Source organism: Eleutherodactylus coqui, chromosome 4, assembly GCF_035609145.1.
Source record: "Eleutherodactylus coqui strain aEleCoq1 chromosome 4, aEleCoq1.hap1, whole genome shotgun sequence".
NCBI classification, from domain to species: Eukaryota; Metazoa; Chordata; class Amphibia; order Anura; family Eleutherodactylidae; genus Eleutherodactylus; species Eleutherodactylus coqui.
Genome location: NC_089840.1, coordinates 59,702,472 through 59,725,054, shown reverse-complemented (window position 1 = coordinate 59,725,054; position 22,583 = coordinate 59,702,472). Strand labels below are relative to the sequence as shown.

General features: G+C 48.0%; 2 protein-coding genes across 3 annotated transcripts in view; one reads left to right on the top strand and one right to left on the bottom strand.

The window, feature by feature from the left end:
- SUPT6H (SPT6 homolog, histone chaperone and transcription elongation factor) overlaps nucleotides 1-8,358 on the bottom strand; it is a 41,765-nt gene extending 33,407 nt beyond the window's left edge. For both annotated transcript variants that reach the window (XM_066599549.1, XM_066599548.1), the window contains exon 1: nucleotides 8,215-8,358. The gene's annotated coding sequence lies outside the window, so the exon portion shown is untranslated. The remainder of the gene's footprint in view (nucleotides 1-8,214) is intronic.
- Nucleotides 8,359-8,703: 345 nt separating this feature from the next.
- SDF2 (stromal cell derived factor 2) lies at nucleotides 8,704-21,790 on the top strand. Its single transcript, XM_066599547.1, has 3 exons — nucleotides 8,704-8,928; nucleotides 17,687-17,883; nucleotides 21,209-21,790. Exons 1-3 carry the CDS (start codon nucleotides 8,757-8,759, stop codon nucleotides 21,494-21,496), a joined length of 657 nt encoding a protein of 218 aa, XP_066455644.1. The 5' UTR covers nucleotides 8,704-8,756; the 3' UTR covers nucleotides 21,497-21,790.
- Nucleotides 21,791-22,583: the final 793 nt, after the last annotated feature.

Sequence of the window (22,583 nt, the reverse complement as noted above, 5' to 3'; positions counted from 1 at the left end):
CAGTATGATTTAATGCCGTAGCGATCTGACAGACAGTCTATCAAGCCACCTCACGGGGAGAGCTTGGTAGGCATTCTGCCATGACAGCACTGGGGCCTTTTAGAAGGCCCCCTGGCTGCCATCACACCCACACGGCTTCCTGTGATCTCATTGCGGGGGGGGGGGGGGGGGGGGGGCTGTACAGGATCCACGAACATCGTTCAGGGAATTTAAATGCTTAAAGGGTTAACAGCCCCAATGAGCAGTGGCAGCTTATCACAGCCTTGGCCGCCGGGTGTTGGCTATAAGGAACAGTCGGCACCTGGGATGTATGAAGGTAGGTCGCCCTGTGATTGCCCTTCATACATGTCTTGCATCTGCGGGACGTAAAAACACTATACGTCTGTCACTAAGGGGTTAAACGAGTAATCTGACGTCCACAATTTGTGTATCCAGTCCCCCATGTGGCAACAATACAAATAAGCCTATACTCCCCACTCCGTTGTGTCCCACATCGTGGGAGCCGGTCCAATCATGGAACGTGCATATGCTCAAACCAACATAAAGCAGCAGTGGATTTGTGACAAGGCGCGTTGTCCTGCTGGAAGTATTGTTCACCATTCCCAGAGTATTACCCCATTGTCAGCAGCATATCGTTGTTCTTGTCAATACAACCAACGGGCTGAGACCATGAAAACTAACAATGCCACATGTAAACTCTAAAGGCCCATTTAGACGCAAAGATAAGGCCCATTTACACTGGACGAATGTCGGGCAAACCATGGCTCTGGCTCGCTCACAGAGCGGCCAGCAGGGGGCCGGGGCAGCTGAAGGAGATTTCACTCCTCGCTTTCCCTCGCCCCTCTCCATTCACTTTAACAACGGCAGTTCAGCACTGAACGATCATCATTCAGATCATCGTCCATCGTTTAGACTGCATAAAATCCTGAATGATGATCGTTTAGGCCACAGTTCAAGTGAAAACTGCGCGATGCCCGCGTTTACGTGTAACGATTACCGCTCAAATTCGTTCACTGAACGAATTTTGAGCAATAATTGATTGCGTGTAAACGGGCCTTTAGTTCCTTGGATTGAGGCATAAGTGAAATAAAACAAACTATGGCACCTCCAACTGTCTGCATCTTGTGCAGTGGATGTCCAAATACTTTGGGTAGGACAGTGTAGCTCCAAGTACTGAATAAGTAGTATTGGGCAACAGAAGCACGGGGGATATCACAACATTACTGGAACATGACACTGAGGCCTCCTGTACACGGGTGGGGCGTCATTGCGAGATCCGCGGCAATAAATCGCAGGTGGAGCTCGCGTGCCACGCTTTCCATAGGAGAACTATGCAAAGCGCTGCCTACCGTGATTTTCTGTCCGCTTGAGTAAAATCGCGGCATGCGGCATTAATATGGGCTCATCGTTGAGACCTTTTAGTGCTACCCCCCTCCTCCCCAACGGAGGAATATCGCTAGCGATATTCCGTCGCGGCCGTGGACAGGTGGCCTAAGAGATCAATACCATATCACGCAGTTAAAGGGGTTGCCCAGTTGTAAACTCCTAGGCCGGCTGTTGCAATATACCACTGCGGGAGAACACGTTGTCCCTGCAATTTACCACAAGGAGCCTATCATTCTGATAGGTTCATTGCGGAAAATCGCGGCATGCTGTAAATTTTATACACGAGCGGAAAATCGCCTTGATTTTCTATGCGCTTTCTATAGTTATCCAATGGAAAGCATTCATTGCGTTACCCACGGTGGATTATCGCTGCAGGTAATGCAGTGAAATATCACCCGTGGACAAGAGGCCTTAATGATGAGCTGTCCTTAAGATAAGCTATCAACAGTCAATCAGCAGGGTCTGTCATCCTATTAGCTCCCTGCCTCTAGGAAAGCAGACGGCTTCGTTTCCACCGCAGTGGTCCAAACATTGCATTGCAGTTCGCACTAATTTCAATGAGACCTTGGCCTGCAATATCAAGCCTGGCCACTATAGTGGGAACAGAGCTGTCTGCCTCCTGCAGAAATCTTCTCAGTGCACAGGAGCGCCAGCAGTTGATGGACCCTCATTGATCTACTCTTGATGAACTAGCCTAAGGATACCCCATCAGCAGCTTACAACTGAACAACCCCTTTAACACTAGGGTTACCGTTCTAGCTCCAGAAGATATAATGAGCATATATGAAAGTGGCTCATGTGCAGGAAGAGATCGGCAGCCTTTGTTTTATGGTGCATTTATATGAGCGATATTCCTGCTCCAGAATTGCCATTTCCCATGTTAGCCAAACAAACGCGTCAGCCTCGCGTCTCGCTGCGATCTTCACACAAGTGTGATGCGGTTTTCCATTCTAAATATTGGAAAAACATGCAATTTATATGCGCATAAAAATGGCGCGTGCAGCAGTGTGGCTCTCACAAAAACGCATCACAGAAAAAAATTGCAGGTTTACGAATGCGACATCCGTCCAAGGTTCTCAGACCAATATCGCATCCGCCCTTGTAAATACAGAATAAGGCCGCCTGCAGCCGAGCGGGTCGGATCCGGCGGCGAGAATTCTCGCCGCGGGACCCGACCAGAGCGCCTGCAGAGACGAGCGCGTACTCACCCACGCCCGGCGGCCCCGGCTCTTTTATGTGCCGGCTGCCGGCGCATGCGCAGACCGGAGCCGGCGGCCGGGTGAGTGACGTTTCTGTGCGAGGCTCTGCGAGCCCCGCACAAAAATAGAACATGCCGCGGTTTGCTTGCCGCGCGAGATTTCGCGCGGCCAAACCGCAGCCGTCTGCATAGGAGTGCGTATTGTAATGCACTCCTATGCAGGCTTTGAGCGGCGGAAATCCCGCCGCGGGATTGCCGCCCGTGTGCAGGCGGCCTAAGGCTGCCCTCACAACGGATGCTTTTTACCGCGGCACCCCGAGCATCGTGCTAATCGCGGTACAACGCACCCATTGATTTCAATGGGGCCTCGCAGACCTGCACTCGAACATGTGTAAAAGTGCAATAAGGGTAAAAAAAAATTTTTTTTAAATTGGTAGTTTACGCTTAAAGGGGTTGTCCCGCGAAACAAAGTTGGGGTAAGCACTTCTGTATGGCCATATTAATGCACTTTGTAATGTACATTGTGCATTAATTATGAGCCATACAGAAGTTATTCACTTACCTGTTCCGTTGCTAGCGTCCTCGTCTCCATGGTGCCGTCTAATTTTCAGCGTCTAATCGCTTTTCTGAATGGGGCCGCTCGTGCCGGAGAGTGGCTCCTTGTAGCTCCGCCCCGTCACGTGCCGATTCCAGCCAATCAGGAGGCTGGAATCGGCAATGGACCGCACAGAAGACCTGCGGTCCACCGAGGGAGAAGATCCCGGCGGCCATCTTCACAAGGTAAGTAAGAAGTCGCCGCAGCGCGGGGATTCAGGTAAGCACTATGCAGGTTTCTTTTTTAACCCCTGCATCGGGTTTGTCTCGCGCCGAACGGGGGGGGCTATTGGAAAAAAAAAAAAAAAAAAACGTTTCGGCGTGGGACAACCCCTTTAACACAAGGCTAAAAAACAGACAAATTAAAGATACTGCAGAACCTCTTCAGCATCTCGGACGCGCCGCCGTTGGGCGCAGTTTAGCATTTCCGTTTCTCTGTTCTGTCTGAGGAGCAGAGAAATGGAATTAAACGTCTCCACTTTTCAAACGTAACAAATAGTGCTGCCGACTGCGCCATTTGTTCCATCTGAAAGACTGAAATGGAATGGGATTAGGCGGTTTTAATTAAACCTATTAATATCAATGGGGAACAAAGCAGACTCGTTTAATTCTGTCTTTATGTTTCTTTGGTCTTCAAACCCACCAAAGAAACAGGAAAAGGTTAACCGCGTCTCCTGCCGGCGTGGACGAGCCTCGCGCCATTCATGCTGGAGTTCGCTACTCAAATCTGTCACTCTGCTCTTATTACCCGAGGTCCGTCCGCCTCTCGCTCTGTGCGCCGATTTGTTTCCAAAAGCCAAATATGAAACATTTCAGTTTCACATCTCAAATTTCTCTAAAAAGAAACCAGCCAACCGTCACACAGAGCCTGCGGCACGGATCACAGCCAGGCAGGGGCTCATTCACACGACTGCAACCGTAACGCGCTGGAGGAGTCCCGCAGCTTTTACATGTCTGTGTGAGCCGGCAGAGACCAGGTATGGCAGCGCATCTCTCGCACGTGGCCACCGCGCACCGCGACTAAGTCTTTTTTAATATTTAATTCCCCTCTCTGTTCCATAGCAGGGTTGCGTATCAATTGCCACCCATAAACAATGTGTCACGTATGTAAAGCGTTGTAAACGCTGCCCGTACAAATGTATAGCGCTCACGCTCCGTGGCACGCAGTGAAATAGAGAATGCTGCGATCTTTTTTTGTGCACATCTACGCGCACATGTGAACAGATCAGTGAAAGTCTATTTACTTCCATTGCCTCAATTCACCGCGTGTCACCCGGCCGTAATACAATCCAAAACCACGGTCATGTGAATGAGCCCCAGGGCAGGGGTCACACAAGCGCATTGCGTATTACAAGCACTGAATGGAGTCAAGGAAAATAGATTGATTTTCACGGATCCACTCACACTTGCGTATATTCATTGCGTATAATACGCACGTAAAAAAAGAACGCAGCATGTTCTATCTCAGCGCATATTACACACGATAAGAGCCCCAATCGTTGTCTACGGGTGTGCGTGAAAACGCTGCACATACGCCAATACATTGGTATGCAAGGTGTTTTTTTTACGCATGTTGCTAGGAAACCTGAGCTAAAACTTACAAGGAAGCCGATGCAAACAGCGAGCATCAGGTGAACCGCCAACTGCGGATCAATCGCATCCTTACAGATCAATAGACTCCTATGCGCGGATTCCATGGTAAAACGCAGCGTTTTTTTCTTTCGCTAATAGAACGCACAATACCTACCAGCAAGTGTGAGCGAACCGGAAGGTATTGGAGAGGCAGCAACGGGGGCAAAAAAAGAAAAGAATTGCCATGCTGTGGCTGTCAATTCCGCGCCGCATCTCCAGTTCCGCCCGGCTCTGCCACAACAGATTGTCCACCCCATGTGGATGAGATTTTTGCAAAACCTCGTCCACATAGTTGGCTAACCCCAGGAATAGGAGCCGCGGGCGGATTTGCCGTACAGAAATTCTGCGGCAAATCCGTCCCGTGTGACGCAGCCTCGGGGCTCCTACCCACTAGCGGTTTTTTTTTAATGCAGATGTCTATGGGACTTTCGAATGTTAAAAATGCATCGCACACAAAAATCGCAAGTTTGTATTTCTGCGATTTTTGTGCAATGCGATTTTAACATTAGAAAGTCCCATTAACATTTGCATTAAAAAAGAAAACCGCTAGTGGGTAGAAGCCCTTACTGTGCATCATAAACGTGGACGGCGACCGTGAAATCCGCAATTCAGATCCACTCGTGTCAGACCGGCCTCAGAGTCTATTCAGATGGCGGAATCACCGCAAATTCTGCCTCAACAAAACCTGCCGATATCCACGGGTTCTGCCATGATTTGCATGCCTATTATGTCCGGTCACTGGGCAAAATCCATGTGCGAATTCCAACGCAGAAATGAGCGGTTTTTTCATGCAGATGTTGCCCAATGACCGGGCACAATCAGCAAGCAGAGCCACGACAAGGAATGGAACAATTAGAGAAAGTTCAAGAATCATTTCAGGATTTTATCATGTTTTTAAATTGGATTTTGAAGGAGATATATATATATATATATATATATATATATATATATATATACACACACACACACACACACAACATTAGTATACATTATATATATATATGTTCACACATCTGTGACTCTATATATCATTTCTATATAATCTGTAACGGTTATCATTTCTGTATATATTTATAAATAGGTTTTTCAAAAAGCTTGCAGGATTAGATGTATATTAAATGTTATATGCTATATGTCGTGTTATTACACCCTCACAGGCATTCATTTTACGGTTTGTTTTTATATCATGTATATTCACCAACGTTCCTTCCCGCGACCCACTTGTTCGGCGCATCTCCAGCCGCGGACCCTCATCGCCCCCTGTGGACTATTTTATAGCACTTGGTATTTAGAATAAGGAGAATTTGTTACAAACACCATATCCTCTGCGATTCAATCCCACTGGTGACTGATGTGGTTTCCGTCTCCCCCATCCAGACGCTATTGTTCATATACATTGTCTTGTTGTTGATAACAAACTGTGTAATTAGAGGTGTTTATTGTGTTGTTTGTTATTTCTTTGCATGTGTAAATATTAACCCTTAATACTGATCTGTGGAGATCTTGTAGAATAAAGCACAAGGAAAGTCCGATCCCTCCCAGTCATGGCAGCGCAGTCATATTCACGCCAGCGACCTACAATCCGCTAGAGTGCAAAAAAACGTTCGATGGAGCGCAAAAAAAAAAAAGTGAAAAATACATGGCGGCACGCTCTATTTCTCGGTGTACAATGCAGCGTGCGCCCTATACACTTGTATGGGCAGCATATGCAGCGCTGTCTATACGCAACATATTGAGTATGGGCGGCGACTTCCCACGCAACTCCGCTATGAAAGAGCAGGGTGTTTAAAAAAAAAAACAAAAAAAAACACACTGTGCCCCTCTGTGAGAGACACGGGCACACGCAGTACACTCGCTGCCCATACGCTGTCTCTGCCGGCGGAGTCAGCATTTACTAACACCGAGAAAACCTTGCGAGGAGACCCGCAGCGCTTGGCCGAACACACACAGCCAGGCGGGACCCCGACCCTGTTCCCGGCCGGTGACCCCGCGTACCTGTCCAGATTCTTCATGATATGCATTGCGGGCGTGCCGGCCGGCGCACCAACGCAGTACAGATTATGCCGCACCGGCACTAGGCGATGATGCGGATCCATGAGCTTTTGCGGAATGATGATTACAGAAGAGCTGTGAATCAGCCGGCTTTCAAGTCGGAAACCGCGCCGAAATAGAACATGCTGCGATTTTCCCTCCATGAACGGAAAATCACAATTGATTTCCGCCCGTGGACGGGAAATAGCGCTTTTCAAAACAGTGTTTATGGGTGGTATTTACTGCCTGTGTGCATTCGGGCGGCTCGTGGACAGGAGGCCCAATGCTGGAGCCGCAGGCGTGTACGGTTACCGCGTATCACGCGTGTGCTGTGTGCGGGGGCTACACCGGAATGCGCAATCAAATACATTGCTCTATGCAGTTCGCGTGTAATATGCGAGCATTGCCACGTATTACACGCAAGAGAGTCCATCGCCCGCTATGGGCGCAAACCACCCATATGCAAGGAAATAAAAAATTTTTTAAAAAGATCAGTTAGACTGCGCACAGCAGCTTCCGTAAGATACGCCGTCCTGCGCAGTACAGGACCGCTCCCATACACAGCGATTGGCCGGACGCACGCGTTCTTTGCGCACAGACTCATTCGCACGGACTCCTACGCAGACTTCAATTACAGCTACGTATTCTTCACGGGCTTTAAAAAAAAAAAATAGCCCGTCCCATCGTGCGCATAATATGTACTATAATTGTCCATTTAAACCAATGAGCTGCGTAAACGCGCAGGAGACGGGCAGAATATACGTATTCACGGCTTAAATCCATGGGAGGCCGAGCGGTTTTTTTTCTAGACGTGCAAATAAACTGCGCATTTACACGTGCATAAAAAAATCTGATAAACAGAAACCCGGAAGGTATCGCGTACCGCGGGCTGTGACTACGTAGCGGGTCGAGGTACGACCGAGAACGTTCCCATATGGCCTGGGTTTTAGCAGATTAGACCCCGTCCATCTGCTGGGGATCCACAACAATATCTGCGCCATTTCCGCTAGGTGTGAACGCGCCCCGACTCCTCAGCGCTCTACGTGACCCGCTTACACACGTATGACCCACTTACACACGCGTGACGCAGACGGTCGCCGTCACACCTTACAGCTGGGGCACTTCAGCCCATATAATGATGGCAATTATGGCTGCTGAGCCACTTCCGGCCGGATCACAACAGGAACCCCTGGGGAGCCCCACACACACAGAACCACAACGACCAGAGCTGTGTGGAAACCGTCAGTAAGCTGTAACATCCACTACCCCTCCACACTGTATAGGAGCCCCTGTACGCTGCGGCCTACCCGCAGGCCTCCCCCAGTTCGGGCCTACCACACAGCTGAGACCTACTAAGGCTAAACCGTTCTCACCTGCTGCCGAGTAGCTCCGCTCCGTGTAGACAGACACCCCGTCAGGCACTCGGTACCGCACGGCAAGGCGTCTAACCGTCTCTGCGAGCCCAACGGAGGAGAAAGTAACGAGCGGACCAGCGACGTGACGTATTTCCCTCACCGCCCCCTCCACGCGCATGCGCCGTTTCCAGATTCCTCGAGCAGCATGCAAAGGCGCATGCGCCTCTCCTTGTCAGGGGCTAAAGCGAGCCTGACGCGCATGCGTAAACAACAACGGCTGCGTTCCTCACTTGGAGCGCATGCTCAGTAGAATTTATTTGCAGAACCCAGTCTAAAAAGTGCTGTAAGTCTAGCAGTACGTGAAGATCTCGGACGAAAGTAAACGCAGTGTAATGAGACCGGTTAAAGGGGAAGATAAAATAGACCGAAAGTTGTTTATTATATATTTTGCCAATAGTTAAGATGGCGGATGGGAACTTCCGGTTTTCTCTGTTGCCAAGGGTGCATTTCCGGCGGAGCCCGCTGACGTTTCCGGTGTGTGCTGCGCCGGTGTGTGAGTGATGATGAAGCCTCAGGACGGAGCGGGCTCTCTCATTCTCTTCATCACGCCCCTGCTGTTTCCTTATGGCTTCTCCTCCGAGCTGTCTGTGGTGACTTGCGGCTCCGTCGTGAAGATCCTTAACACCAAGCACAACGTGCGGCTGCACTCCCACGACGTCAGATACGGATCAGGTAACGGGCAGAGGGGGCAGGAGGAACTACCGAGGGATGTCTGGGGACATCTCCGGCCATTATCACTCATTGCAACCCCTTTGGTAAATGTATTCATTTATTTCCAGGAGGAGTAACAGAGGAAAATCACAATGAAAACTAAAGTCTGTCCCCAGTGCCCACATGATAAGCTTTAGATGTAGCATCGGTGATGCCTCCAGGGTACTTTACACACTGCGATTAACGCCTGGATTCTCAAAAAAAAACGTATTTGAGCGATAGCCGCCAGCATGGCAGAAAACAAAGAATCGGTCAGTTGTCGGCGTCGCTTAAGTTTTAGTAAAACTAAAGACCAAGCGGCTGTCGGCCTCTTTAAAGGGACCTTTAACCCCTTAAAGACCAGGCTGTTTTGTACCTTAAGGACCAGACCCTTTTTAGGGATTTTACCCACGTGGCGGACTTACTGGCCTATTTTGTTTCCTTTAGCTATCATCAAAATTATTTTTACTGCGTTTTTTTTTTTTCCGTGACATATCGGGCGATTTATTTTATTTATTTTTTTAAATATCTTTTTCACTGATTTTTTTTTTTTTCCGTTTTTTAGTTTTATTCAGGGTAAAATGTAAAAAAATATATATATTTTTAAAAACCGTTTGGTACCGTGTTAGCAAGTAGAGCAAAATGTGATCGTTCTCACTAAAGGTGCACACAGAGGAACGCTCACAATTTGTCAGAAACTGACAGTTTTGAGCGATCATTTTGCATAGGTACTAATGGGTTAATCAGCCCTTTAATACCTCATTGCATGTATTTAGAGAACAGCTGGTGGTCTGTTCTCTAAATACATCACTATTGTTCTCCAGCAGGCCAGTGGCTGTTAACAGCTGTTGCAGAATGCCATCAGCGCTGCCCGTGGAGAACACAGCGTGCGGTCTGTCTTAGCGTTCTGAGGGACAAGGATTTCATGCAGACCTGAAGTCAGCGATGGATGAAAAGTGCACAATGGGCGCACAACAAATATCGCTCAATAGATGGCTTTTGAGCGAATTTTGAGCTATAATCGTTGCATGTAAAGGGGCCTTAAGAGAAACCTGATACCTTTTTTAAAGGCTAACAAAAAGGCATGATGCTATCGCGAGCTTTCGGACCTCTCAAGGTCCTTCCTCCGACTTAAAGGGGTTGTCTTGCGGCAGCAAGTGGGGGTATACACTTCTGTATGGCCATATTAATGCACTTTGTAATATACATTGTGCATTAATTATGAGCCATACAGAAGTTATACACTTACCTCCTCCGGTGCTGGCGTTCCCGTCTCCATGGCGCCGACCGAAGCCGCCTTCTGCCTCGATTAGACGCGCTTGCGCAGTCTGTCTCTTCTGTCCCGTTGAATGGGGCCGCTCCGGCGTGCTCGCGCCGGAGAGCTGGTCTGCGCATGCGCGGAAGACCTGTGCGGCGCGAGCACGCTGGAGCGGCCCCTTCAACAGGACAGAAGAGACAGACTGCGCAAGAGCGTCTAATCGAGGCAGAAGAAGGCTTCGGTCAGCGCCATGGAGACGGGGACGCCAGCACCGGGGGGGGGGGGACCCCCTGTAGGTAAGTATATAACTTCTGTATGGCCAATATTTAATGCACGATGTATATTACAAAGTGCATTAATATGGCCATACAGAAGTGCTTAACCCCACTTGCTTTCGCGGGACAACCCCTTTAAGAGAGAATCTGAAAGCTTGCAATAAGATCATGTCTTTTTGTTAGCCATTAAAAGGTATCTTATCTACAAGATTACTTGTTGGTTTGTTTTTTTTTTTAAGGCCCTTTTACACGCAACGATTATCACTCAAAATTCATTCAAACAGCCAAAAATGAGAGATGGTTTTGCTTTTAAAGATGAGCATTTAAACCTAACGATTATTGCTAGACATGGACGTGGCGGCGGGGCTTTTCAGTCGTTCGCTGTGTCGCTCAGTGGATGATTGTTTGATAGGACGGGTGTGCATTAGAGATGGGAAAACCCGTTGTTATTGTGCAAGTGTGGTCGGCGCTGCCCCTGCGCATAGGCTGTGTGCAAAACAAACCAAGCAGCTTTGTGAATTGACATTTGGAAGAATCTCTAGGTTTCGGTATTACTAATCTTTAGTCGGAAGAAGTAGCGAAACCAGCTGGTGCGAAAAGATAACTCCTGGATGTAAACGCCGCGACCTCAGCGTGCGAAGTAAAAGATGGCGAATGTATTTTCGATGTTCTTTGTAGCTCCTGCGGTACGTCAGAACGGATGATGATTTACCAGCCGATGGTGGAGCACTAGGAGGACGTGTAAAAACACTTGCCTTGTTGTCCCGACAGCCAATCGCTGTTCCTTTTTGGACGCAAGCAAGTACGCCCCGCCAAATGATAACCCCTCCCCCGAATAGCTGAAAGATTATCATTTAATCAAAGCGAACAGCCAAACGACCGTGTTTATACGGATTGAGTCCGCGATGAACAAATAATGAATAAGAAATGCGCGATGCCCGCGTTTACACGTAACAATTATCACTCACTTTCATCCGCTCGAACAAATTTTGAGCGATAATCGTTGCGTGTAAAAGAGCCAAAACATATCTCCATCCAGTTCAGCCTATTGCCCCAAAATGTTGATCCAGAGGAAGGCAAAAAAAACAACCAATGAAGTAGAAGCCAATTTTATCCGTTTGAGGCTTCTTTCCCACGAGCGTATATCAGATGACAGTTTTCACGGCCGGCTAATATGCGCTGTGATCTCCCTCCCTCTGTTCTCCTCCCCCCGTGCAGGCTCACCATTCTTCTCCTCCCCGCTGGCTCTCTGCAATGGGAGGGTACGGGACGACTGATACAAAGTTACACTGAACGCTTCTCGTTAAGTTTCTCACGGGAATCCGGATGATAATCATCCCATGTAAAAGTAGCTTAATATTGTAACGTCCAAGAAAGGCGTCCAGGCCCCTCTGGAACTCTGTTGTTGAGTTCACAATCACCACATCCTCTGAACCCCCTACGTCTAGAGGAACAAAGGTTTCTACACTGATGTAGAAGGGGGTTCTTTACTGTAAGAGCAGTGCGACTGTAACTCTCTGCCAGAGGATGTGGTGATTGTGAACTCAACAACAGAGTTCGAGAGGGGCCTGGATGCCTTTCTTGGACGTTACAATATTAAGCTAGTAGAGAGTTACAGTCGCACTGCTCTTACAGTAAAGAACCCCCTTCTACATCAGTGTAGAAACCTTTGTTCCTCTAGACGTAGGGGGTTTATCGCAACGCCTGTGGACAGGCAGCCTTAGTGTGTAATGGTGACATGCATTTCCTCTGCCCATGTGTATAACTTTACATTTATCCGGGGTAAACCTTATTTGCCACTTTTCTGCCCCTACGTATCCAGATCCACTTGCATCCTCTTTGTGTCCTCTCTTGTGTTACTTTATATAGTTTTCAATCATCTGCAAATATTGCTATTTTACTGTACAATTCCTCCACGAGGTCATTAATAAAGATATTATAAAGAATAGGGTTTAGTGCTGCCCCCTGTAATACCCCACTAGTAATAGTGGACCAATCAGAGTATGTACCATTTATAACCCCCCTCTGCTTTCTATCACTGACCAGTTACTTACCCACTTAGACCTCCTGTCCATGGGCAATGTATCACCGCATTATCCGCTGCGATCATCCGGCCATGGGTATTGCAGTGAACGCTTTCTGTAGACTTAACTATGGAAAGAGCAGCCCGATGCCCACGATCGGGGAATCATAGAGGTTCAAATCGCTGTATGTTGCGATTTGCTGCGATTCTCTGCAGTGAACTTCTCTATCAGATAGGCTCACAGCGCAGACCTGTCATTTCTCCCCACCTCGGAATATCATAGCGATATTCCGCCTCGCCTGTGGACAGGGGGCCTTACATAAATTTTCCCACAGGCCAAGCATTCCCATCTTATATACCACCCTTCTATGTGGCACATTATCAAACGCTTTGGAAAAGTCCAGATACACAAGATCCAATGACTCTCCCCGGTCCAGTGTAGAACTTACCTCCTCATAGAAGCTAATCAGGTTGGTTTGACAGGAGCGACCCCTCATAAACCCATGCTGATACGGAGTTATACTGCTATTTTCCTTGCGGTCCTCCAGGATAGCATCTCCTAAAAACCCCTCAAAACGTTTTACCCGCAGTAGAAGTCAGACCTACCGGCCTGTAGTTTACAGGTTCACTTTTTGACCCTTTTCAAATATCAGCACCACATTGGCTATACGCCACTCCAGTGGAACAAGCCCATCATTATAGAGTCCTTAAATAGAAGAAACAATGGTCTGTCTACGCTGTTTCTGTAACTCCCATTTTTTTTTCTCCCCCGAAAGCTAAGGAAACAGCCCGCTACTAAGCGCTTGTCTCTTTTTGTAGGCTCCAGTCGGGTGGCCGGTGACCATGGCAGGGGTTTCCTGCCTCGGCTATGAAAAGCCAAAGATGGGAATATCCCGTTAATGTGTTTTACAGCTAGAACAAAAGGATCAGGAACAAGAGTCCGGAGGCCTCCATACCTACATGATAGCCGGACCGTCTTACAGAAATCGGTTGGTTCGGATGGCTTGTCTAGTGTGTAACAATTGGTGTCTGTCCGGCTTCCAGTGCCCCAACTATTCAGCTGTTTGCACTGAAGCAAGTATGGCAGCTGCTTTCTTGGTTTGTAGCAGGGTGGATAGGGGGTAACTTGCTTAGACGGGATTATTCGTTTAACCCCTTAAGGACCAGGCACTTTTTAGTCCTCATGCACACGGCAGGTCCGGATTCCGTCTGCAGAAACCCGCACGGAATCAGGCTGTGATGCGGCGGGTGACCCTGCGTACCTGTGCGTGAGGCCGCGCTCTTCTGGCTTTCCTGTACTGTGGATGGTCCGCACGGTTCGCCGTCGGACATGGGCAGTACAGATTTCTATTTATTTTTTAAACTCCTGCTTTTCCCGTGAAATCTGCGGTCCGTCCGCAATGTCAATTGAAGCACCAAGTCTGCGGCAGAGCTGCGATGAAACCCCTGCACCTTACATTTTGACTTTTGCTCTGCATTACCCAGATTACCGGTGTTGTTCTCCTCCGATAGAACGTCTCTGGTGAAAAGTGAAGTTGTTCATTCACAACAGGAAATTGTTACCACTATTAATAGTTTGGTCATTCACATGAACTTAGGTTTGTGGTTTAGGAGTTCATGCAAGACAGTCACTGCATAAGTAAATGGCGCATCAGCCGGTAGTTGTTTTATTGCAGCTAGTAACTTCTGGGAAACCTTTTTTTTACACCCCCACCCCCTTCCCCACTAAGAAAAAAAAATCACACTGACAAAACAGATTTTTCACATATTTTTAGCTGAAGTGAACAAGCAGTTTGTGGAAAACATGCAAAGAAGAAGAAAAAGGGCAGAGCCTGCAGCAAGGGCTGCCAAAGTAGGACACACCGTATAGACGTGACTAGTCGGATTAGTCAGTAACCCCTCTGCATTCCACACAGTGCTGTACGTAATCGTGTGGGTGCAACAGCTGCGCCGCCGGATCACTAGCTGGAGTTTGGATGCTGGTGACAGCCGCGCTCCTGTAACCCCCGGCATCTGCTCATCAGGGCGGATTACAAATACGGAGAGTTCTGTATTTTGTTTCTTCCCTGCTGGGGTTAATGAGGCCGCTGAGCTGTATGGTAGTCTTTCACCGGACACCCGCTGGCCTCATTTACACTTAACGATTATCACACATAATTCATTCGAACGAACAAATTTGAGTGATCGTTCAGTGGGAAGGTGTCATTCGCGATTTTTGAGCTGACTTTTCAGTCCGCTTAAAAAAACTTCGCTGGCTTCTCATCCCGTGTAAACGCTCCCTGCTCAGCACTTTCCATAGGAGGTGAAGCGCTGAGCGAGAAGCCTGTAAGCCACCGGGAAGTCTTTCTGTGTAAACGCGCTGTACGAGTGCTGACGACCTTAGTGGTGACATCAGCACTCTTGCAGTTATTTAAAAGACTGTCGGCCCGTGTAAATGGGCCATTAGGATGAGCGAACAATATGTTTTTAATGGGTTAAGATGCACACTTTTTGGGCCTGATATCTTAAAGGGGTTGTCCCGCGGCAGCAAATGGGTCTATACACTTCTGTATGGCCATATTAATGCACTCTGTAATGTACATTGTGCATTAATTATGAGCCATACAGAAGTTATAAAAAGTTTTATACTTACCTGCTCCGTTGCTGGCGTCCTCGTCTCCATGGTGCCGACTAATTTTCGGCCTCCGATGGCCAAATTAGCCGCGCTTGCGCAGTCCGGGTCTTCTGCTCTCTTCAATGCAGCCGCTCGTGCAGAATGCCGGCTCCGTGTAGCTCCACCCCGTCACGTGCCGATTCCAGCCAATCAGGAGGCTGGAATCGGCAATGGACCGCACAGAAGAGCTGCGGTCCACGGAGGGAGCAGACCCCGGCGGCCATCTTCAGCAGGTGAGTATGAAGACGCCGGACCGCCGGGATTCAGGTAAGCACTCTCCGGTTTGTTTTTTCAACCCCTGCATCGGGGTTGTCTCGCGCCGAACGGGGGGGGGGGGGGGGGGGGGTTAAAAAAAACCCGTTTCGCCGCGGGACAACCCCTTTAACCAAGGTATAATGCATCTGTAGGTGAGGGTTTGGTCACTGCCGAGTTCCTGTGGACTTGTTTCTCTCATTCCATTGCAGAATGTTTGCAGCGATATAGTGCAGAATAACGTGCCTGTATCTTTAAATTGGTCATCTTTTCAGTAGACTTGTGCTTATGTGATGGCAAAAGTGCAAATCCCTTTATTGACCTACAATGATGGGTTTTTATGCTGAAAAAGCCCCTTGAATTGCTGGCCACTATTTGTTGACAAGAAACAGGATAACTCGGGCTGCCCATAGAACTCTATGGAAAGGCACTTGGGAGGAAGAGGGAGATAGAAGTAGAAACTTAAGGCTCATTTACACGCAAAGACAATCTTTCAAGCGATTGAAAGATTGACAGTTCTAGCGATCATTTTGCATAAAGTACTAATGTCCATAAGCCCTTTATCAGCTTCATTTGCACGTAAATGAGCCTCTAGCTGCTGTTTGCAAATCCCAGCAAGTGGTCTGGACTTTGCACTCAGCTGCATTGTCTACGCGAGGGCTTCCGCGAGCTGTCAGCTGAATACAGGGTAATCAACTGCACCTGTGGAGAACGCAGCATGTATCCCTGCTATCTCTCTCCAGCTGAACGAAGGTTTTTTTGCTCACCTAAAAAAGCATAGTTCAGCCGAAGAGTGAAAGATGAAAGCGTGTACACGCAACGATTATCACTCAAGAGCCATAGTTTGAACAAATTTTGAGCGATAATCGTTGCATGTAAATGGGGCTTTACACAGATGTGGCTGCAGCGAATACCAAGTGATGCTGAGATCACATCTACACTGCTCAGTGCAGCGGTTTAATGTCCTCCACAATCCTATTATTTCTCTATACGTGCAACAGGAAGTTGGGGAGTAGAATCTTCTGTTTTCTCCTGTGTGCAGTGTATAGAGGACATCCTAGCAACGGTCTCCTCCCTCCAGTTCAGAGAGAACTGAGAATTACAGATACCGCCTGCAGAGGTGAAAAGTGCAGGGTAGAAGTCATATAATGGACAGATATAGTGTTATTACTGATGTACACATGGCAGCTTATTCTAAAGTCACCTGAAAAGTCAGGTACACGTTATGCAGCCAAGTGAGATCTGGTTGTTGTACTGGAGCCCCTGGGTATTTCTAAAGCCGCAGTACTGGGCTGCATGTCTCTTCTTGCAGATGCCCACTGGGGATATTTCTAGGGGGTCGTCTCATCAAGAATGTGTCTTCCCCGCCCCCTCCAGCTTTAATTGAAGCTGCAGATCTGGTTTCTGGAAGCCAGCTGGTAATGCTGGGGTAGTCAGGGTAAGCCCCTCTTACACGGAGCGATAAATCGTTAGCAATTCTGTTATGAATTTTGCTCACACGCAGTTCAGTCATTCACATTACTGTACCAGCGAATGTGAACGAATTAACAATCGCTGGTCACACGCAGCGACATGCAAACGATTACTTTTATGCCTGCGTAAAATGGACACGTGTGAAGCGAATGAATTCTCATGCGGTCAACCATTGGCCCTGTTTTCACTGAATGATTATCATCCTAAAAATGCCTGAAGCCCATCCAGAAACCAAATGGACCCAGTTATAGTCCGTTCGGTATTGTCACATGACAGTTCTGTTGCAGCACTGGGTTCCGTTTCCTGCTGCATAACGCAGCAGGAAAACAAACCAAAAGCGCCAATGTCAATGAGCTCTTACAGTAGTTTTACCTCCCGAAACCATGTAAACGTTAAGCATTTGTAATCCACACTGATCTGTGGCGCAGCGTGACATGGCAGCGGCCACCACGGGGGTGATGGTGCAGCGTGACTTGGCAGCGGCTACTACGAGGGCGACGGCACAGCGCGACATGCCAGCCATTCACATGAGTTACCAACCACAGTAGGAATCGGGTCATCCAGAGTGCTGATATTGTTAGTAGCTCCCTCTTGTGGTTTCTAGAGAGGGGTCTTGGGTAGAGCAGGAATGTCTGCGTTCTGTAATACGGCACGGGGAAATGGATTGTTATGAGGAGACTAAAAAAAAAGCCCCCACAGTCCTCGCCCGTTATCCCCACCACTCCAGTATCCTCTGTAATGAAATACCTCTGCTGCAATTTGTATATTTTGCGCTTATTCTAAAGTGAGTGTTAAATGTCTTACAGGCAGCGGGCAGCAGTCGGTGACTGGCGTTACGGCCGCAGACGATGGCAACAGTTATTGGCGAATCCGTGGGAAGACGACAACCGTATGTGAAAGAGGAACATTGGTAAGATGTGGACAGTCTATCCGTCTGACACATGTCAACACTGGCCGAAATCTCCATAGCCATCACTTCACATCGCCGTTATCCGGAAACCAGGTGAGTGGCGGTGAGCGGTACTGGCTTGGCTCACATATCTTTTTACCTCCTTGCCGTAAAGAGGACCTAAAGCCTAAACTTCGATTTTACTCTACATCTTGGTAGCCACTTCCAAGAAAAGGGGAAATATATATACTATATAAAGTAAATTGGCCAGTCCCTTCTGGGTTTTGTCCTCCCGTCGCCCTCCGCGGCACAAAGAGAGTCTCAGAATGCCGGATCTCGCGGACTGATTAAGGCCGCTTCCAGACGGGCTTATTGTAGCTCTGTATTAGACGTGTTACAATGCGCTCATCTGCAGCGGCCTAAGAGAGCTTTAGCGAAGCAGTAATACATTGAGCATTAATTAATGCTCATCAATCACTACTGTTTTGTTGAAGCATTAAATGGCGCTCCTTCAGCTTACTGTATTTTGTGCTCCCAGGTTTGATGCTGCCAGGAGGACGAAACGCGGATGTGGCCGGCTCACTTGGGTTCATACAGCAGTGCAGGGAGGGCATTTCTTAAATATTTTTTTTCTTTAATTGGTCCCAAGGGACCTGGACGTGGCAATCACTAGGCATGTGATGGGGTTAAGGCCTCCCTCACACAGCGTTTGCAAAAACCTCTGAAAATCGGGATGTGTTTAACTCTGGCAAAAACGCTGTACCACGTTGTGCTGCGTTTTCACCAGCGCGGAGACCGCTGCCCATTCATTTCAACGCCCAAAAATAGAACAAACAGCGCTTGAAAAATGCGGCGATGAGGACACTGCGTTTTAACTCTGGTCTGAGAAGCCCCAGTGAGATGAATGGCAGCGCTGTACAGCGTTTAACGCAGCTCTGAAGATTATGGCGTGTAAGGAGTTAACAGCGGGGGTCGTTTTCCGTTGCAGCGGGAGGATGGCGGCTATTGACCGCCGTTGCCGGATAGCGCGGGATCTCTTCTGATCCACAGTGCGTAAGTGTACATCCTTTTGCGTTAAGTATCCCGCAGCCAGGACGTACACATATGCCCTGCTGCGTTGGAGGGTTAAGTGTACTGTATTCTAAAGTGGGCTCTCTTCTAAGTATATGGTTTGGGATGAGTGACTTTGGATCTGGGGACTTCGGAAGAGTCACTCTATTTAGATTTATCTATTTACTCTGTTTATCTAATCTATCTGTACGATCCCCATTTAGAATGTGCTCCATGATTGATGATGCCGTGTCGTGTACATCTTGTGCCATGTACGCAGTCCTTAAGCAGCCATCGAGGGTGCATACTGCTGCACAGGATCCTGGATCTAAATGACCGGCTGGTAACATTGAGATCCATTGGCACTATGGGAAGGAGTTTGCTGCTCACTGAGTTGGGGTGCATGCTAGTTTGGGAGAGCAAGATGAGCAGGCAGTTAGCTTGGTGATGGTTAGGAAAGGTAGAGGGAAGAGAAGCAGGGAGGCTAGTCCTGAACTGGAACACCCCAACTAGTTTGCAAAGTTGGCAGATGAGGGGAGAGCTATTACAGGGTTAGCACTGCTGCAGCATGTATAACAGCCAGTCGCTCCAAGCAGAGAACAGCTGGATGCAGAAGACAAGCGGCCCCGCTTGTCTTCTGCATTCCCTGCTCGGAGCGCAAGGTGATCACTCAATGTTTGAGCGATCACCTTCACTGTAAAGGCACACAACGATTAACGCTCAATAATCGTTGTGTCTAAACCAGGCTTTACACGCAAAGATGATCGTTCAAAATACGCTCCTAAGATAGTGAGTGACGATTTTTGAACGATCATTTTGCATAGATACTAATGGGCACTTATTTGCATTTAAGCTCCATTGTCCTCCTGCGGGACAGCAGCTGAAAACAATGTTATCAGCGCTCCAACGGAGAATCGCAGCGTGCGGTCCCTGCCATCAGCTGGCCGCCCAAACAATGGTTTTTATGCTGAACTAAAAATCATCGTTCGTCCGAAAAGCTAACGATGGTAGCATTTAAACGCAACGATTATCGCTCAAAAGACATCGTTTGAACAAATTTTGAGCGATAGTCGTTGTGTGTAAATGGGCCTTAAGCCTGCACAGCTCCGATGTCTAAAGACGTCCAACAGGGTTTTCATAGCGTATATCGCCAGCGTCAGAGCCTATCCAATGTGTCACTTCGTGCGGTACTGGCTTTAACCAGAAGATGGCGATGCTGTATCACTTCAGAAAAGGAGAATCAAAGTAAAAAATGCGCTTGCCATAAGCAATAACTATGAATTGGATCCCTTTAAAATTGCTTAAAGGGGTTGTCCCACGGCAGCAAGTGGGTCTATACACTTCTGTATGGCCATATTAATGCACTTTGTAATGTACATCGTGCATTAATTATGAGCCATACAGAAGTTATCAAAAGTTTTATACTTACCTGCTCCGTTGCTGGCGTCCTCGTTCCCATGGAGCCGACTAATTTTCGCCCTCCGATGGCCAAATTAGCCGCGCTTGCGCAGTCCGGGTCTTCTGCTTTCTTCAATGGAGCCTCTCGTGCAGGATGCCGGCTCCGTGTAGCTCCGCCCCGTCACGTGCCGATTCCAGCCAATCAGGAGGCTGGAATCGGCAATGGACCGCACAGAAGAGCTGCGGTCCACGGAGGAAGAAGATCCCGGCGGCCATCTTCACCGGTAAGTATAGAAGTCACCGGAGCGCGGGAATTAAGGTAAGCGCTGTGCTGTTTTTTTTTTTTAAGTCCCTGCATCGGGGTTGTCTCGCGCCGAACGGGGGGGGGGGGGGGGGGTTGAAAAAAAAAAAACCCCCGTTTCGGCGCGGGACAACCCCTTTAACACAAAGATTGCACATAGAATCGAAGATATTTAAAACCCCAGTATATAGTGCAGACGTATATATTGTATTGTGGTTTATTTCCATCCATAGTGTCAATGTTATAAATTGTGGTACAACCCCTTTTGAAAAAAAATAATAATAATTGCACACATAATTATGATTCATTTATGCGGGCGTTTAGATTGATTATCGTTAACTTTCACTTGTTTCAACGATTTAAAAAAAATAATCATTCTGTCTAAGGGCTCCTTCACAATGACGATCGCGATATCCCTGCGTGTAAATGGCAACTTTTTTCCCGTGATTTTTGAGTGGCAGAGCTGCTTTTTCTCGCAAATGCATCGCTGCCACTTGCAGGTTTTCTCACGTGGTTTTTTTGGGGGGGGGGGGGTCTTAAAAGTGCAAAAGTCAATCTTAAGTGCCTGGTTTGCGATGCAATAAAAAGGAGGCTCCATAGGGAAACATGGGAGATTAAAAAAAACAAAAAAAACCTCAGAAATATAGGGCAATGCCGCGACCAACACATTTTGTCTTTTTCATTGGACAGGAGGTCAGCGCATTCGGAGATGAAGGCGAAGGAGATATCCTCGATGACTGGACTGTAATCTGCAGTGGGGAGTTCTGGCAGCGGGACGAGGAGGTGAGGTTCAGGCACGCGTCAACAAATGTACTGCTGTCTGTCACGGGAGAACAGTACGGGCGTCCTATAAATGGACAGAGAGAAGTGCACGGCATGACTTACGCAAGCCCGCATAACTTCTGGAAAGTAATGGAAGGCATCTTCATGAAGCCCAGTGAGCCTCCACGGACTGACTTCACTCACACGGAGTTATGATTGCCGGGACATTGACTGTTTTAAAGTCCTTCAGTCTTCTTTTCTTAACCGTACAGTGTTGACCTCACCGAGGATTTCTCCAGGATCCCACCAAGTTCACTATGAAGAGCGCTGGGCAGTGAATTATGGGGCAGTTTGTTGCACCTTTTGTGTTTGGTATTATTTCATATTTTTATGTTAATAGCCGCAAAGGGCCGGATTTGATCCCTGAGCACGACTGCTGTAGAAAGGAAAATTATTATGTATTATTGTCTCTGCAGCAAATGGTTTTTAAATTTAAAAAAAAAATTCTCATTGTGGCTCATAATTGTTTTTTCTGTGTTTAATTCTTTGATGTGCTTTATTCTCCTTATTACACGTCACAATGTAAGAAAAATTGTAGAGGATGATGAGGAGAAAGCAAATCTATTAAATAGCTTTTTCTCCAGTGTATTCACAGAGGAAAATGAAATGTCAGAGGAGATGCAGAGTGATAATGTAAACGCTCCACTGTCACCAGTGTAATGGTCCTTTTAGACGGGCCGACAGTCTTTTAAATAACTGCACAAGCGCGGGTGTCACTACTAAGGTCGTCGGCGCTCGTGCAGAGCAGTTAAACAGAAAGTCTTGCCACTGGCGGTACTGGTGCATCTTGTCTCCACCAGAATGATGAGTGGAGACATGGGCTGGCTGACTGGAGGTACAGGAACCGCCCACAGTTTAGTATTGGCTTGCGGATACACACCTTCATTTAACTAGGTGGAGACCTGTAAAGCCTGCACAGAGGGAGGGAGCGAGCTTCCTCTGTAGTGTACTCTGCGCATTGTCATGGCAACGGGACGCCAGATACAGGCGACCTGCTTTGCCATTCTGGAGCTCCGTGCGTGAAAAGGTGCCCAGCACCTATCCGCGACAGTGCATAAACGCCAAAATTGACTTCACGAAGTAGGCCATGGAGGTGCATATTGCTAGAAACGCTGGTAACTGTCTCACAGCGAGAAACCATAGTCCAGACGCATGATAAACTATGTCGGGGGCCGAAAGAGCAGAGGTGCCGAAGAGCGGCGCTAAACTGCTCTGCACGAAGTAGACAGTGGAGCGGGGCCAG